The sequence below is a fragment of the Anoplolepis gracilipes genome, chromosome 2, assembly GCF_047496725.1.
Source record: "Anoplolepis gracilipes chromosome 2, ASM4749672v1, whole genome shotgun sequence".
NCBI lineage: Eukaryota > Metazoa > Arthropoda > Insecta > Hymenoptera > Formicidae > Anoplolepis > Anoplolepis gracilipes.
Window position 1 is genome coordinate 3,557,964 of NC_132971.1, and position 18,357 is coordinate 3,576,320.

The 18,357-nt window shown below is 40.8% G+C and overlaps 1 protein-coding gene across 12 annotated transcripts in view; it reads left to right on the forward strand.

The window, feature by feature from the left end:
• Window positions 1-18,357, forward strand: part of LOC140663143 (CUGBP Elav-like family member 4) — a 322,403-nt gene that overhangs the window by 219,526 nt on the left and 84,520 nt on the right. For 5 of the 12 annotated variants that reach the window (XM_072887097.1, XM_072887099.1, XM_072887103.1 and 2 more), the window contains exons 1-2: window positions 7,849-8,405; window positions 16,877-16,925. In XM_072887097.1, the coding sequence (XP_072743198.1) occupies window positions 8,355-8,405; window positions 16,877-16,925 (100 nt within the window). In that variant the 5' untranslated portion in view covers window positions 7,849-8,354. Of the gene's footprint in view, window positions 1-7,847; window positions 8,406-16,876; window positions 16,926-18,357 lie in introns of those variants that run through there. The other 7 variants (XM_072887100.1, XM_072887106.1, XM_072887105.1 and 4 more) reach the window with 2 other exon arrangements.

Consider the following 18,357-nt stretch of genomic DNA (forward strand, 5'->3'; position numbering starts at 1 on the left):
TAATATGTTGCGCAATTTATATACATGGATGTGCCCGATCGATTGGCCTGGTTTGTCACTTTGATGAAAACAACAGAAGAATCTAGATAAAATAAATATTGTTGATGCAAATTTTCGTATAGCATACATTATTTTTTCCGATGTAACTAACATCTATCTATATCTACGGTTAGTTCAAACGTCTTGGTTTAAATATGTAGTTTCCGCCATCATTACTCATTATTATCAGCAATAATCAATTATTATATCAATTCATGTACACATTTATTAATAACTAATCAATAGGATGTGATCACGAGGCTCATTTTAGTATTCTGCTTTATCAACGTAGAATCGAATATTATTATTAAGACGATAAACAATGAAAGGAAAAGTGCAGATTATAAAATTGTCTACTGCATACAACCTTTCATAGGATGACACTGACGTCGCTAAGAGAAAAAGAGAAAGAGAGAGAGAGAAAGAGAATCGATAGTAGCTATTACTCTTCGTAAACTCTGGAACGTGGTAAACAAAGCCTACGCCTTCCAATTTAACACACACTACTACTTTATCTATAATTTTCTTAACTGTGTCGTAGAGTGTGGACAAAGCAATATCGCGTAATGTTGTTTTATCCATCCGATCAATATCCGCCTGTGAAATGAAGAAAAATGAAAAGACAAACATTAACTATGCGTTCGGACGTTATTTCACGAAATAGATAAACAGAATTTTATATTTATATTTGTATATACATATATAGCGTGTACACACATATTTTATATATATATATATATATATATATATATATATATATATATATATATATATATACACAGGGTGTCTCATAACTGACGAGCCAACGCTCGTGAACGGATAGAGTACAGTGAACTGAACAAAAAAGTATTAAGTCATTTTGCGATTTTCGCAATAATTATTAAAATATTAATTAAAAACGCTTAGCGAACAATATTATACATATGTACAAGATGTCTGGTAATAATCGTCTCACCTCTCTAAGGCTGATAGAGCAGGTCAAACTGAACATAAAAGTTCTGTATCATTTTCCGATTTTTGCAATAATTATTAAAATATTAATTAAAAACGCTCAGCGTATGAGCGCGCGCCGCATATCCTGCATACCCTGAGCGTTTTTAATTAATAGTTCAACAATTATTGCGCTAATCGCAAAATGATACAGGACTTTTATGTTCAGTTTGACCTACTCTATCAGCCCTAGAGAGTTGGGGCGATTATTATCGGACATCTTGTAGATATGTATAATATTGTCCACTAAGCGTTTTTAATTAATATTTTAATAATTATTGCGAAAATCGCAAAATGATTTAATACTTTTTCGTTTAGTTCACTGTACTCTACCCACTCACGAGCGTTGACTCATTAGTTATGAGACACCCTGTATATGTATATATATATATATATATATATATATATATATATATATATATATATATATATATATATATTGTATATATAGAAACTCGAGAACGAAAGGTGTTGTAAGTAAAACTAGTTTTACAAAAGAATCAGATAGATCGTATATCGAAAGCTACTGACAATGAGGTAGAAAAACTTTATTGATATAAACGACATATGTATGTCGAATACGTACTTGTTAACTCTCACACAAGCGTTGGCTGAACAATAATAATTTTTCCGTCTCTCTGCTTTCTGCGCGACGCGGCGGTCCTTTCCCCCACTTGACTTCCCCCACTATGTCCTATGCCGTGTCTTCTACGTCACGCATACCAAGGATACAAACAAGGACGCGTCACTATTTTTTACAAAGGATATTCGGCATACCTACGTATATTATTTTATAGGCATAAGGAATTTGTTATCTTACATCGTCAGACAGTGTTCGGCGCTCGACCTTTACAGACGTAGCGCGCTGTTGCTCTTGTCATATGTACGGCGACATTCGAAGGAATAGGTATGCGTACTTCGTATATACCGTATTATTCTTTAAAATACGATTAGCTAATTATAAGCTTTATAATTACAATATATATATATATATATATTGTATTAAATAAATCCGTCTCTCTATATTACCGGAAATTTTTCAAACATGACAATGGACAAGTAAATAGATTGTTCAATTCATTGATTTAATATAACGGAGAGATTAAAAAATAAAAGCATAATGCAATATACGAAACGATTTTTAACATTGAAAATTATATCACGACAAACAATTTCGAAAGTGTAAAGAAGCAATATCTCGTTCAATGTCGCAAATTTCCATTTAATGCAATTCTCTCAGAGTCTTTGTGGTTGCGTTACCAAGTCTTTCTCGAGCTTAAAAATTGAAAGAGCAACGAGGAACGAAAGTGGGATAATACAAAAGTGGAAGTGATAGTAGAAAAGCGTGTGCGAAGTTGTCGGAGGGAGAACGAAGTAGGGCGCAGAGGGTTGAGACGAAGCGAAACGAAACGGTTCTTTGTCCTCCCCTCGCAGCAAGAAGCAGTTACATAATTCCATTATTTATAGCCAATATCCAGTAGAGACAGGGGGATGAAACGAGAAGAACGAAGCTGCGGCTTAGCCTAATTAATTTACGAAGTATCCGCGTCCGATCGCTTCGCTGAAGGAAATAAAATTTCTGAAAATCTCATACGTCGTCTCCAGCATGACCTCACAATCGTGGAAACACGTATAAAAGCTTTTCTGCTTATAACGAAAATTAATATGAGATTGCTGATTTAGAGATCTGTGCATTTATGCACTTACGCTTTGCTTGTTCATGAAAGTAAACGTAAGAGAGATTGGTCATTGGAGATCGAACATTGATATGAGTCGAGGTCATTGTACTTCGCACAGTCAGTCCGACTTTTAATACACCTGGCCTGCTCTCCCCTTCATCCTTTCGAACCACCCCTCGTCGCAATTGTGCGCTATCTAGTAATTTTCCTCCTTCCCCTATATTGAAACGCCACATCATGACTGTACGCGTTTTTTCCAGACAATGAAATCAATTGCTACAGTAATCATCGTTTTTGTCTTGTGAATTCTCGATAAACTTCTATGATTATTTTCCATTAAATATTTTTATCATTTCATATATATCTTTTCATGTAACGTATTAATCTAAATATTATTTTGCTGTTATAACAAAATATATCTTTTCTTTTGTTATAACAAAATAAAATTTTGATTAATACGTTACATGAAAAGGTATATAAAATACTCAAAATTGTCTTCTTTAAGCTCATTTATATTATTTACAGACCGTCGATTTTCTGTTGCATTTTATGAGTTTTATGAATTATAAATGTATTACTGTACAAATGTACATGTATACAGTTGTATTTTCTCATATTTTTGCTCCTGTGAACCAACATTCATTAAAATGTTGCTAGTTTAAATTAGTTCGATACTAATAAAGTTATTATACACTAATTACTATCATATTATAATATTAGTGATCTTTATTTAAGTAAAAGTAAATAATTATTTTGAAACTTTAGCAATAATAAATGAGCTTCAAATATAAAACGAGATGCAACCGAAATCGTATACGTGTATACACGTCCATTTATGCTTTTTAGATCTCCCAGAGAAATAACGCAGATGGCGTGGTTCTCTCTCTCTCTCTCTCTCTCTCTCTCTCTCTCTCTCTCTCTCTCTCTCTCTCTCTCTCTCTCTCTCTCTCGTTCTCTCTCTCTCACTTTCTTTCTCTCTTTCTCTAGCTATCAAAATAACTAGCTGATTGCGTGTGCCTGGTCGAGCATAAGAGCTCAAGCGCAGAGGGCAGCCCGATGCCATCGGTAACCCTCCTAAAACTCGGTCGCTTTTTCATTTCTTACGCAAGATCGATCAATCACGAAACAATTTACTTTTGTATAATCTTTCTTGATTATACAAAAGATCGAAAGTATTTGCATGCGCATTTAACTTGCTACAAGCCGTAGTTGTTTTTTTCTTTTACATAATAGCAACGAAATTATAAAAAACCGTTGTTAAACCGATAAATTTGAAGTATAGTCTGCGATTAGATAGATCAAAGGACGTGGACAAAAAAATATCGTGACAAAAAATACTTTCAAGTGGAACACAAACGAGGCTTTTCTATAATAAACGAAAGGAAAAATCATTTGGTAAAGAAGGAGAACAAGAATTGGTGAGTAAAGAGGAAAGGTAATAAGGAAAGGTAATACACGGAGAATATTGAAGAGTCACGGAGCGAGGAAGGGTCTTCTCATAGAGGGAATATGGGTTGCGAGTTAGAAAGGGTCGCTAATCGCGGATACCGGCCTCTTCCACGGGTTGCTATGGGGAGAATTGCCCCAGCGTCCACGATCGCATCTCTCCACCCTGGTCTGTAGCTTCTTTATAAACGCATACTGTGTATGAATAATATCATTGGCCCGAATATACGTGATGATATCATTCGTGATCAGATTTCACCGTATTCTCCAGAGAGCACTATTTCAACCTCCGCGATATCAATATCACCCTTGAGGACATTAAAATCTACTTGCATCACATTCATATATCTGCATTATTACCCTTTATTACGATTTCGCGTAATATATAATTATCTCGAGATGAAATCACGCCCGCGTTAAAGACGAACAACACGTGTCGGCCATCGGAGCATTTCGAAAATATTGCATCAGGCGCGTTATTTGTCCAAGACGTGCATGTGACGTGAGGACTCGCATCAAAAGGGATATGGAAATAGGATGGAGAGCTGAAGTCATCGCCACGTATGAGTTTGATGGAAGATGAGTGGACGTCTCGTCGTAAATAATCAAGGATCATCCGTAAATTATGAAAGATCGATCGACTTCGAATTGCCGACATCAGGTAACGTAATGGGTTGCGTGTGATTACGTCACGAAATTTCACTAAATTAATGCGGAAATATGCAGCATCTATAAATATTGATTATGCTACGAATAAAACGAATATTAACTCACAAAACTAGATCCATGTCAACATAAACGATCGTTTATCTTCCCTTTATGTCATGTAAATATCTCTCAATTAAGAAAGAAAAAAACGAGTTTTCCATTGCAGAAACATGAAACTGCAAATATCTTAAAAATTATCTATCTACGTAAATCGCTCGTAGTTGTATCTAACTAAAATTTCTATTAAACTGACACATGAACATATTCAGGTATAAAGAAGTCAATATCTCTTCGAATCTAACACGTCTATCGAAAGATCATTCGTCTTGTGTGGAGTACATCACGAATTCATGGAATCAATCTTGCCACAATAGCAGACGTAAAAGTGATCGCAAAGCATTGCGTGGATGCAGGAATGTCGGAACAGGCGAATCAAACGGTAAAACTTTTTTTTCCTCTCGCGCGCTTCACAGCCCACGAACTTTTCGCCATTTTCGCACGAGATTGATCGCGTAATCCATAACATCCGGGCTCCCGCACTTTCCATATCGACGTTCGAGTTTCGAAGTCTTTCCCAGACCTCATCGTCCTGAAGCAAAGTTCGCCGAAGTCATCAAAAAGCAACGCGGCCTGGTTCGTTGGAGTTTTCCTTACGAACTTTCACTTGCTTCCTTTCCTCGTGTGCGTCCATCTTCACCCTTCGCCGCTAGGTAAATACTTCGGCCTAGTCAGCAGCTCTGGAGCACGGTGCGTTTTACAGACTCTTGCTTTACCTTTTTAGTAACTCACAGGCGCGATTCAACTTTTTCAACGACGAATATAATGTAATTTTAAATTAAATATAAGTAATGTGTAATTCCGTGCAGAAAAATTACGTAATAATTTTATCATTTAATTATTAATGGAATAAAAATACAGATTAAAATAAGAAATTGGATATTTCAATTAATTTATAAGCAAAAAGAGGATTTTTTAACAAGATTTTTCTTAATAAATAGAATAAAAAAAAGTATAAGTTATATATATATATATATATATATATAACATGTAAATATATGAAAGGTATGAAATAAATATTGTTGAATGATGATAATTAATCAAATTTGATAAATATGACATAAATAAGATTCATAATTAAATAATATGATTGAAGTAAATTCTGTGTATAGCAATAGTGAAAATTATTCCCTGATTGGATTCTCTGATGTATAGTGTATTCCAATAATATTGTCATTAAGAATAAGAACGAAAAACAGCCTTCGTAAAGTGGATCACGTATTAAACAGGCGACCGATGACCGCTCCTGTCTATTACCGCTCGCTTACCTATTACGGCGAATAATTCGAGAGGGACAGATCTTTCGCACGATATACTTCGCTACGACCGTACTTCGTTAAAGCCAAGCCCGTAGCTAACGATCATTCGTCGTCACACCTCATCCCCGCAGAACCAGAAGCGGCCAAGCCACTATCCAAATCCACCATTATCAGAACTCTTGCCGCCTCGGTAGGTACATACTCGTGAAATCGTTGATGGTAGAAGAAGAGGAAGATGGATAAAAAGAAGAGAAAGGAAGACATACGTGAAGTAGATAGAGAAAGGATAGAGACAGACAGAGAGAGAGAGAGAGGGGGGGGAGGGGGAGAGAGAAAGAGACACAATCGGCAGATGAGAGAGAAAGACAGATATAGAAACGGCCGTAACGTCGGAAGAGCCAGCAGCAATTTCCGGTGGCTTTTGTGCGCCCTTTAAAAACGCGAACTGCGGATGATGCCAGTAGGAAGTGGGAGGAGGGGAGGGATATGACGAGAGAGAGCTCGGTAGAGAGTTTTGCGAATGTACGAGTGGTCCTTTTGGACCAACAAATCCCTGGAACGAAAGAAGGGAGCGAAGTCGAGAGGTTAACTGCGGGTCCTTTCGCGTTCTTCCTCTCCATTCGCGTGCTTTATTTTGCCTCCTTTCGAGCGATGTGTTCGGATCCGAAATGCATCTCCTTACGCTTAAGCACTCGGCAAGATAAATTTTCACATGAATAGCGGAATTAAGCCGGATCTCTCATACGTCACTTACAGACATTTCATCTGGCTCTATCAAGCGGTGATTCTCTCTTCGCGAGAGATAATGTTCGATGGTGACCTAATTTCATCGCGTGAGCAACACCGCGTAATATCGTAAATACGATCGCGATATACGAGTTTTAATTTTCTTATTCGAGCTTTATTTTTTTTCAATGTAATTTTTGTTCGATACGAAAAAATTCAAGATGTCGTGTATTTTACGTTAATAGATATCGGCCTCATCTCATCTCGTGAAACAGAGAACTAAGTCTCGGAGAACGTTTGCCGATTACGACTTCGACCTAGAATAGATCCCCACCTACACTCTTTTTCCAAGGATACGTAAATATATATACACACATATACACATCCTTTCCAGGATAGTAGAATCTCGGTCCTTAGTTCCGAAGCCCCAGCTTCTCCTGTCCTGGTTTTTTCTTTTCTTTTTTTTCCTTCAGGAACTACGAGCACGAGGATCTTAAAAAACGCACGCGTGCTCGTTTGATTGGCCGAATGTTATGGGGTTCTGCCGATATAGAAAGATAGAAAAGGACGTCGAGAAAAAGACTACGATATCACGAAAAGCGGAGGGCAAAAGAGATCGACGAGGAAATGCGTAAGGCAGAAGAGAGATAAAGAGACAGACATAATAAAGAGAGGAAGAGAGATAGAGAAACGTATATCGGCTGCTTCGAGGGTGCGTGGGCTTTCTCGCAAAGGGTGCGTAGCGTTCGGAGAGGGGGACGGCGTAGGATAAGAGGGAGACTTACGAAGGGTAAGAGGAGCAGGGAGGTTGGCGGGAGAGGGAAGCGGGGACAGACGAGGACAGAGGTGGAGGAGGAGGGGGAGGAGGAGAAAGGGGATAGTGGTCGAGAGGGTGGGTAGTGGGGGATGAAAGGGAGAAAACTAGAGGGTGCGTGTAGGCCTGGGGAATCAGTCGCGGGCGAGCTGCGTTCGGGGTTTTATCTATAGCTCTTGTCCTCTCTATCCCTTTCGCTCTCATCGTCGCGCTCGCTCGTGCTTCTCTCTCTGCGCGCAAACGCGTAGCCGAATCCCGCGTACTTACGTATCTACGTATCAACGAGACATTCGAAGCGATCGCTTGTATTCGACGGAAAAAAAAGAAGAGATAAACGGCAAGGAAACTTAGATATTGTCTAAAATTTATCTTCTTCTTAGAACTTATCGGTGCGTCGAACTATTGGATGATAACGTGATAAAATACTTATACCTGATACTTTATAATCCAGATCTTTCACGTGGTGCGAGACACAACGTGTGCTACATCGACAATTTGGCGCTGTGATAACTCGTGACGCGTGTCGATTACGATCGACCTTATTGTGCGTTCGCGAAGGGAGTGAAAATTTTCGTCAAAAAAGTTCGCGGGTCGTGTTCTCGCCAGTACCGATCATCCGCTTTTGATCGTTCCCCAATGGTTCATATTTTGGAAGTGGTATCGTCGCGTCGGAACGACCTGCAAATGGTGAGTGCGCTTGCGCGACTAGTTTTAAATTTCTCCGACGCACTACTCCTTTCTCTTAACGAAGGAGAAGGAAGGAAGGCATCTCTGGCGCACGTGTCATTCGAACGAAGATGTGTGTACGCATGAAACATTCGTGACACGTCACACATCACAGAGAAAATGCCTGCCGTCCTCCGAACGACGAATCGATCGATCGACGCGGATCACGAGATGGAATTAGGCCCCGTGGATGTCGGATTTCTTCCCGAGCTCCCGTGCGGTCGCTCGTGATGCGCGCATCAGGATTCAAGTCACGTAGCCGCTTTCGACGTACACGACTCGACGTATGCGGAAATGCTGCACGGCGAGATCGTAAAAGCGAGACGTCCTTCTCTCCGGAGGAGAGGAACGACGTCGTCGAAGACGTCGTCTTGACGGGCACGCGTGAAAATGCATATGATTCTCGCGAGTTTACGACCGGCTGTCGATTTCCATAGATTTCTTCCCTCCGTCTTCTGCCTTCTCTTTTTCCCGTTGGTGCCTTATCGCGGCCCTTTCGCATCGTAAAAGGTCCTCCCTGCTATGTTTACGCGTGACTATTTCTGACAACCTGCGCGCGCAGACGTGGATGTAACGGACGCGTATCCATCTACCCATATGTCACGCAGCAGCTTTTGCATGCGTAACGTTTACAATAACACCCTCGTCGCGCCAGTTCCCCTGCGGTTCTCCTCTTCGCCGTCCCTTTGCATACGTTAGCGACTACACGCGAGCACGACATACGCACAAATCGCACGCGCGCGTACACACGAAGATACAACAGCAGCTGTTTCGATGCCGCGGGCGTGTCTGCGTTCGGTCACTCGGCGGTTTGAGAGGGGGAATCGCCACGCGTTTAAGTCTAATTAATCGTGCGAACTTTTTATTTTACAACACGTAAGTCATTTTGCATATTACGACAAGCGTGCTTTCGAAGAATCTGTCTATCCTTCCTGCACTTCTGAGAAATGAATTAAATGAACCTGTTCATTAAATAAAGTAATACGTGTTAATGCACAAATGACTCCCACGTGCAGTCGTAAAGCGATGAAATGAGATTAATTACTGCATTATAAAAGAAAAAGAACGCGATTATATGTATATTTGATGGGCTATTCGCAGTTTACACAAGATTCGTTTCGGCTACCGTGCTCGAAAAAAACGAGGATCATCTGTCAAGATAGTGATTCAGGCAATCGCGAATGAATTTTTCAGGCTCCAGCGTTTCGGAGATTTCATTACTTCTCGCGCACGTCGCGTATATAATATGTATGTATTTGTCCACGGAGAACATTACGCGATTGTATCAGAAACTTCGTTGCATGTCGAGGCATGTGACGAGTTCTCACGAGATGCTCGGACTGGTTGTTTACGCGGAGACATGCATCAATTAATGCGACAGCACACGTGAATGTGCCGACGCATAACGCCGTTGATAATGCGGTCCGCCACATGGCCGCATGGAACATCAATCCTAAATCCGGATGCTGGCCCATCTCCGATAATAAACCGTCCCTTACGCGCTACCAGACGACGAATACGAATACCCGGCCCAGTGTCTGGATTTTATGGGCAATTAAAATTCTTGATAGCACAAGTGCACGAATGAGACAATTGGACAGTAAGCGAAAGATATCTCTCATCGGATTTGCCGATTTGCTCCGTTACCCGTGTCTATCTACGGTAAATGTTACAGCATTTGGATTTTATTCGGGTAAATGTGTTCATCAATCTCGAGAAAATTGGAATTTCGTTGAGATTCAACATTGATCGAACGTAATCTAAAAGCAGCGACTCGAGCGACGTTGAAACATACCGTCATGTTTATTGTTGGTTTCTGCACAAAATTTGCGATTCCTTTTTATCCCTTTTTTCCACTTGAAATTTTCCTAGAAAATCATGACATCTTTTTTTTTAAATTACGCTTTTTTTACGCGATTCGTACAGTACCGTCGGTGTCTTATGCACGACGGGGACATTTACCGAAACGGATCATGTAGGAGCAATGAAGTTTTCGATGTTGTTACGACTATAACCCGCCAAATGGACGGCGATCGAAGCTCGAAATGGCGGTACGTGACAACGGAACCGCGTCAAAGAGCGTTGTAAACCGTTGAGGCAATCGCATACCGCCTCGCGATTTTCCAAACGTTTGTCGAGCCGACTGCCACATCCAACGCCCCCGTTCGCTACCGCAGAGCCGTGAAATAGAGAGGCGTATAACGTTTGACATTTAATGCGCGCCGAAGCATTGGCTTAGATTACAATCGACGAACGGCGATTGGCCCGAAGAGGAGGGGCGCGAAAGCTCACTCGACTCGAATGCTCTTTCGATTGAGGGGGGTAGAGGGGGGAGGGGGTTATAGTAGTCGACGCTCAAATATTTGTAGAGCGTTAGGGAAAAAAACTGATGGAGCCAAATAAAAAAAAAAAAAAAAGGGAAAAAGAGAAATTGAATAGGCGGGAAAGCGAATGCTTTATACTTCTATAGGTATGAGCGTGTACAAAAATGCGCCGACCGAAACCGTACATCAGAGTATGGTTACAAAACGGACAAAAAGCGCAAATTCCCGTTTCGAGAGAATAGGTTGCTTTGCCGCATCGTATCGTAACCCAGCAACACGCAGTAAAGAGATATAGGATAGCGATACGGCAATCGTTCGATTTTTCTACTTGCGTATCTGAATTTTAGCGCGATGTCCCGGAAAAACATGCCCCGACACAACTACTGTGGAATTGGTTTCCTAAACTTGCGTTTTTATGTAACGAACAAACGGCGCAAACGCGATCATCCGAACTCAAAGTCCAAAATGAAAATGTTACATGTATCCCTGTTAGAATGAAAAGTTATTCTATGTTCCTTTAACAAAACAATTTGTGTGTAAAGATAACGGTGCGTAATATTGTACATGCAAAATTGTGATCAAAATGTTTTTTTTTTTTTTTTTTTTAGAAATTGTCTGAATATAAAATTAAGTGAATAGAATAAAATTCAAAAAAATGCAATTTAAATATAAAAGTTCTCCAATTATTTTTGATTGTAAAGATTTTTAGAAGTAGCTGTTTTCTTTGAGTTTATTATTCTTGCAAAACATATTTATAAACAATTTATTGTAAATGAAAAAAAATGTAAAATTTTATATAACAAATAGTTTTATATAACAATTGATATTCTTTAATTTATTATTTTATTATTTACTATGATTTCCACCATTTCACTTATTATTTTTGTCATACAGTCTGTCAGGAATTCTGAGTTCAGAAAATATTAGTAATTTTAGTAATCTTTCCTTGCATAAAGTTTAATTATTATTTTTACAATATTTATTATTTGATTTTAAATCATTTCAATTTGAATCTATACTATAACAAGAAGTACATATATATTGGTTTTTTAGGCAGCTATTTTCAATAAACTTGTCACAATTGATTACTTCACTCTGTTGCTGATAAATGATAATATCCACGTTAGTATGAACACACATGATCCGCGTACGTTCATCACCTTTATATGGCATGACGTTCAATCACGCGGCACTCTGTTTCTGACAATAAAACGCGGATTCTATTTATAATCACGAAACTGGCGAATCGGCAGGTGCCGAGGACGCAGGTGCACATTTATTCGGTTCTGCAGTGAATCGAAATCTGTGGGCTTCAATTGCGAGTTATCACTCGGCCGGAGACGCATTGTTTAACCGCGTCAAAAAATGACGCGGATAACGCGTTAAGCGCGTGCGTTACTGCCAACAAATTCGCTTCGGATTTGGACGAAACACAGTACGAATCGAACAATAGAATGGCTCTCGCGATCGGTCGATTCTAGGCCGATTCAAAGAAATGCACGGGCTCTTTCAAAGGGCAACACACAAACAGAACGTCAAAATATCAATTGTCGAAGCGGCAGAATTAATTACAGGTTGCAATTAATTTGCCAATTAGATTTCGACTGGGATCCATTTAGATGTAATCTGCTTGCTGACAGCTCATCCTCTTTCCGTATTCCCTTCACTTTAGTATCTCTCGCGCAGTATTCGATGCGAGCACACAGAGAGCTGGCATTCGCTCCGAAGCAGTCGACAAATTAGCCGTATTAACGGATACGACCGCGAACGCAGATTTCGCACAGTTTAGCATGCAGTTCTCCGCCTGATACCCACGCGAAGGATTATTCAAGTTAACTCGAGCCAGACACTCGCGAGCGCACCCGTAGCAATTAGAATAACTGAATTATGTAACGAAAATGTCAGAGAGAGAGAGAGAGAGAGAGAGAGAGAGAGAGAGAGAGAGAGAGAGAGACTCTAGCCGCCTAACCACATCTTCAGCACGCTTTGACGTCTTCGTGCTTGGTTGATGCAATCACCCGTGTTAATATGCGAAGGACCAATTGCGAATTTCGTAATTTACACAATATAAGAGATATTTTTATACAAAAAATTAAAATAACCTAAAGCAACTTAATAATAGTATAATATATAACATAATTTATAATAAACATAATAATAATTAGCGATATTATAAAGCACCATTTTTTTTCGAGAAGCATAAATATAAAAATTATAAATAAATTTCTTGCTAAAGAGAAATTCGCGGAAATCTATGGCCCGTTATACGATCACAATTGGTATTAACTTGCCCAAGGGTAATCAAGTAATGAATACATCGCTGGCAAAGACGATATACGTATATAAATCATGCCGGCAGAGAGGATGCCGGGGCTACAGGGCGAGCCCTTATCTCCAATCAGTACATTGATTGCACGCAGGCAGGTCAAATACCGGCAGCGCCACTCGGCAGCTCGGCAGCCTGGCACGATAGCTTATTCAATTTCCGAAACGGCATTCACCATTCAATTCGGCGGTTATCAGCCTGCGCCCATCCCCTATCTGGATTTTGCCTAGCTTTCTAGAAAGCTTTGCGCGCGTAGTCATCTCGAAAGAAGAGGCTCGGTTTATCAAAGGGTATAAATTGAGATATAAATCAAGAACCCCAGTCGCTCACAATAATTTTACGCGAATTCTCGAATCTCACGATCGCGATCGATAATACGTCATGCGTAAACGTCAAATCCGATTCTTCGACATTATTCGATCGGATATAAATTTCGCAGAGTTTTTTTTTTCCAAAAAAGATATTTCAAACTAGAAAGGTATATCTGTATCGCTGATTCAATGACGCAAGTTCTACCGCGAACACAATGTGGCATTAACATTCGGCGCATTCAACATGCGCGTGGCTATCATTCAGCATCTACCGTTAGCGAGCACTTTCTCGCAGTGTACATAGATAATCGAGCTTAATTAATTGCTCGTGATGCGCGCTCGGGGCTCAGCAAACACATTTACTTATTACCATCCATCTTGAGCGCTACCTCTCAAGGGGATCGATTTTCCAAGTGCACGCGGCTGATGACACAAATTGCCAAAGGGTCGACGCTCGATCGTAACGCGATCGTTAAATAGAGGTGCGGCTTTTTCTCCATCTTTCTCTCTCTCTTTCTCTTTCTCTTTCTTCTTCCTACGAAGGCATAATGACGTCCCGCTGAAAACGTACTTAATTATCTAGCTTCCTCCAGCAGCGTCCCAAAAAGTATCAAAGTTAATCGCGAACCCAAAACGACTTTTATGCATGAGCTGGCCTGGAACTATCTGCCTTCGTCCATCCGTTTTGCATATAATGCGTGCGGCACGTGCAATGTTCCTCTCTGCGCGTGTTAACTTTAATCTAAAATTCCTTTGCGAGAGATAACGCGCGTCAACGTATTCAACAAGCGTCGCTGCCAATTAGTACGCAGAAAGCATCAACTTTCAATTTTAATAACTCCCGCAACATCCATCCCGCCCTCTCGTGCATTTGAAATTTTGAAATAAACACGCATAGAATTTACTTTTTAATAATGTAATACATACTTCAAAATGACGAAATTAACGTATATATCGAAAATATAACGGCCTATGACATCGTGCTTACCGCTAATTGACATGGTTTCATTACTCCAATTGAGTAACCTAACCGCGTCCACCGGACGTAGGCAACTTGGTTGCGCGATAGTTAATAGTCGGCCATGTTAATCGGTATGTCCGACCGCCGAAGCACGGTCTGTCTGAGCGGAAATCTCGCTCACCTGATCGTTATTGACTGATACAGATCCCTCGGGTCGTCAGTGACATTTACACGATGCATTCAGCGTTAAACTCGTCCGGAGAGACAAGGTAGAGAAACGGAGCGTCGTATCTCAGTTCCGGTATCTATACGGACGCCGGCTACCCCTGACAACAGGGCAACAACAAACGCTTAATGGCCAGTTCTCGACTCAAAGTTTAATTTCCTGACCAGCGGACAGTGCTTAAAGTGACCTTCCCTCTCCTTCTCTCCTTTTCTCTCTCTTCTCCCCCCCCTCTTTCTCTACCTTGATCTTCGTCTCTCTCTCTCTCTCTCTCTCTCTCTCTCTCTCTCTCTCTCTCTCTCTCTCTCTCTCTCTCTCTCTCTCTCTCTCTCTCTCTCTCTCTCTCTCTCTCTCTCTCTCTCTCTCTCTCTCTCTCTCTCCCTCCCTCTCTCTCTCTCTCTCTCGCTCTCTCTCTCGCTCTCTCTCTCTCTGTTCCCCCCTCGCTGTCTTGCTTGTCGTCGCGACCGTTTTCTCTTCTTCCGTCGTCCCTAGCGTATGCCGGTCTCGGAAATCGCAACCGGACGTACAGCCGCCGCTATGAAATATTAAAGAGGTAATGGCAACCCTCTACATGGAATCGCGAGTAATTACCTCCTGACAGTCGCGTATCGCCGGATTAATCGATAGTGTGGAGTTTGATCCCCCGAGACGTTGTTAATTGCTTTTATGTTCGAGAGACGTGCAATCTCGCGTTTTTTCCGTTCCTTCGCGCACGAACACGATGACGCGATGAAAATTTTCCTCCTGTAAGAGGTAGCGTGATGTGTATAGACAATGATACGATTGTGCTATATCGATCTCGAAGAAGAGAACTCCATGAACCCGGAACATCCATGTTCGCTTGCGTTTGACGTATATACACCTCGTGTAATGTCTGCGTGATCGTGGCACTGACCGCGACCGTAACGTCATTCCTCTTTATACCCGACATGCATACGCGCAGAAAAAGTTTCGGAATTAGTTGTATCTATCCCATCGTTGTCTATGCGCATCTTTTCCTCGTGATTCTTATATAAGCGCATATATAACAAAAAAAGCAAAAGTGAAAAAGGTCAAAAGACAAATTATCGCAATATTCTGTTGTATACTTTAAAAACTAGATTTTTCAATTTATATACCTTACATACTTTTTTATAATATACACTTTAATCAGTTGCATACAAAATTATGTCCATTCATTACTAAATTATATTAATGCTGCAAATGTATATACCTATAAATTAGAAAAAAAATATGAAGCAAATAGTATGTTCTCTTTTGTTCTTCTTCAACATATTTTGATAATAACTATTTTAATATATGTACATAATTTCTTTTAATACTACGATATCGTAACATATGTATGCACACACACATTAAAATTATTTGAAAGGCAAAATCGTGTCTCCGATAGACCGTCTTGCAGCCTTCTCGCGTTTGCGGTTGTCTAGTGATCCTCGGAGGAAAATTGGTCAGAGAGAAAGGACCTGCAAGGCCAGCAGTAGGATAATGCTACTGTTGGAAACGTCATTCGCGCCAACGGTGACACAGAAGTGGAGGAAAGAGGATGGGCACATTGTGGCGAAGAGTTCAAGACCGAGCGAGGTCGATGGAAGAAAGAGGAGCGTGAGGGACAAGAGAGAATGGAAGCTAGGATCGAAGTACGGTCTTGTGTCCCCCGCGTCATGAATCATGCATCCTCATCCCCCAGGAACGAACTGGAACGCGCTACGGCAGTGCGACCCGTCCGAGAAATAAACAATGTTATTTGTTCGTTGGGATCCTGACCCATCCGCAGCGGTCCAAAGGACCTCTACTAGGACTGCGGCGGAAGGACGAGAGTGGCGAGTCCCGTGCTTTCGTAACCCACAACCGTGGGATGAGAGCCATCCAAGCTTCTCTCCTCTTCGCCTCGTCCTTCCTCGAGCGCGCTTCTGTCACTCGTTCCATCTCCGTTTCCCCCGCGCGTTCTACTCGCGAGCCCACGCGTACTCTGGCAGCTAGCACTGTCAACGGCAGAGAAAGCTCTCGCAACCACTGATGGTGTTTGAACGGGACCGAAGTGACACGAAGGACGAGCGCATACATGTCGGACAAATAACGATACTTCCGTTTTCTCGGCAAACTGTATATTTTTGTCCCCCGCGCTAGTTTCGCCGTTCGTCCTCACTTTCGTCCTCTCAAAGAAGAATAAAAGCAGAAAAGATAGAAAGTCTGTGACTGTCTGTAAATATAAGAAATATTGTAGAAACCAGTACTATTCTGTCGCGACGCTGACTAATATGTCATGTCTTTCTTTCTGTTTTAGATGAACCGTCCTATTCAAGTGAAGCCAGCGGACAGTGAAAACCGCGGAGGTGAGAACAAACAATCGATCCAATATATGTCTCGATATCTGAAAATTATATTACTAATCCGATAATATAATGACAAAAATTTATATATTATTATAAATTTAGCTAAGTAATTATCAAAAATAATCGTAAGGCTTTCAAAATAATATATTTGAATTTTTTTACTATCCACAATATTGACATTTTTACACCATATACTAGTAAAAAGACTCGCGACACTAAGAAATGGAAACTACACATAGCATTTCAAATCATAAACAGTAATTAAAAATTAAACATTATGGACAAATAAGAGATTCGACTTATAAGGAATCAACTAGAAATTAGTTTTTATCTATACTGTAAACATATTTTTTATTTAGTAACTATGAAGAAAATAATTTTATTCTGCGCATTACTCCGATGCCTTTAACAACGTTATATATCAATCGCATACAATCATATACTATGTAATAAACTACAGATAATTCACTGTAATACTAATATCGCGATAACACGTTCGTCGTATAAAATTCATGCTCCTGCCGGTGGCGCGATAGACCCTACGATAATAAAAAATGTACCACCCATCGAGCCGTGCTGATATTCATCGACTCGGTCTCTCTTCCTTTCTCCCTCTCTCTCTCTCTCTCTCTCTCTCTCTCTCTCTCTCTCTTTATAGAGTTGTCGCGCGCGACTCTTCGCGCTCATGCCGTATCTTTCTTGTACACTATATGCCCCCTTTTGCCGGAGGCCAATTTTATTAATTACGTGAAATTTTACAGCTGACGATGGTACGTAGCCGTCATGTTGACATTCGCTTATCGCCACGGTAGCCGCGGGTCATAAATTTCGCGTCACGGTGAGGTAGCCCGCATATATGTATGACAAGACTTTAGATAATCAAGAGACAAATTGTCGATCGACTATCGTTTTTAATGAGTCGTCGCTCGCTCGCGCGCGCGCGTGCGACCCTACGCGCTCGTTTTGTATTTCCTCCCGCTTGTATGACGGTGCGCGCGTCGTAATCCCGTCGATCTATCCCATTTCGTCGGTGTTATTATTTGAAAAAACACGCTCTCTCCAAACGATGCGGCGCGAGCGTTATAAAATTGTATCTCTTGCAAAAATCTGACGCTTTTTTTCGTCTTTCACTCGCTCGTTCGCTCATTCGCTCATTCGCTCATTCGCTCATTCGACCCATGCGTTAATTTCTATAAAGCACCTCGGCAAATATCAGCTTGTACCATCGGAGCCACGATTTAATTAAAAATATGGTATTTATCTTTGGAGGCGGGTCGTAACCGATCGATACCGTTCCATCCGTTCTACGAGCCGCCATCGTCGAAGCTGCCGGCGTCGTTTCCGATGCATGTAAATAGCAGTAGAGCTCGTCCGGGAATTCCCGAAGGCTAAGAGCCGTTGGGGCCCCCTTCGTTACCATTCGCAAAGTCCT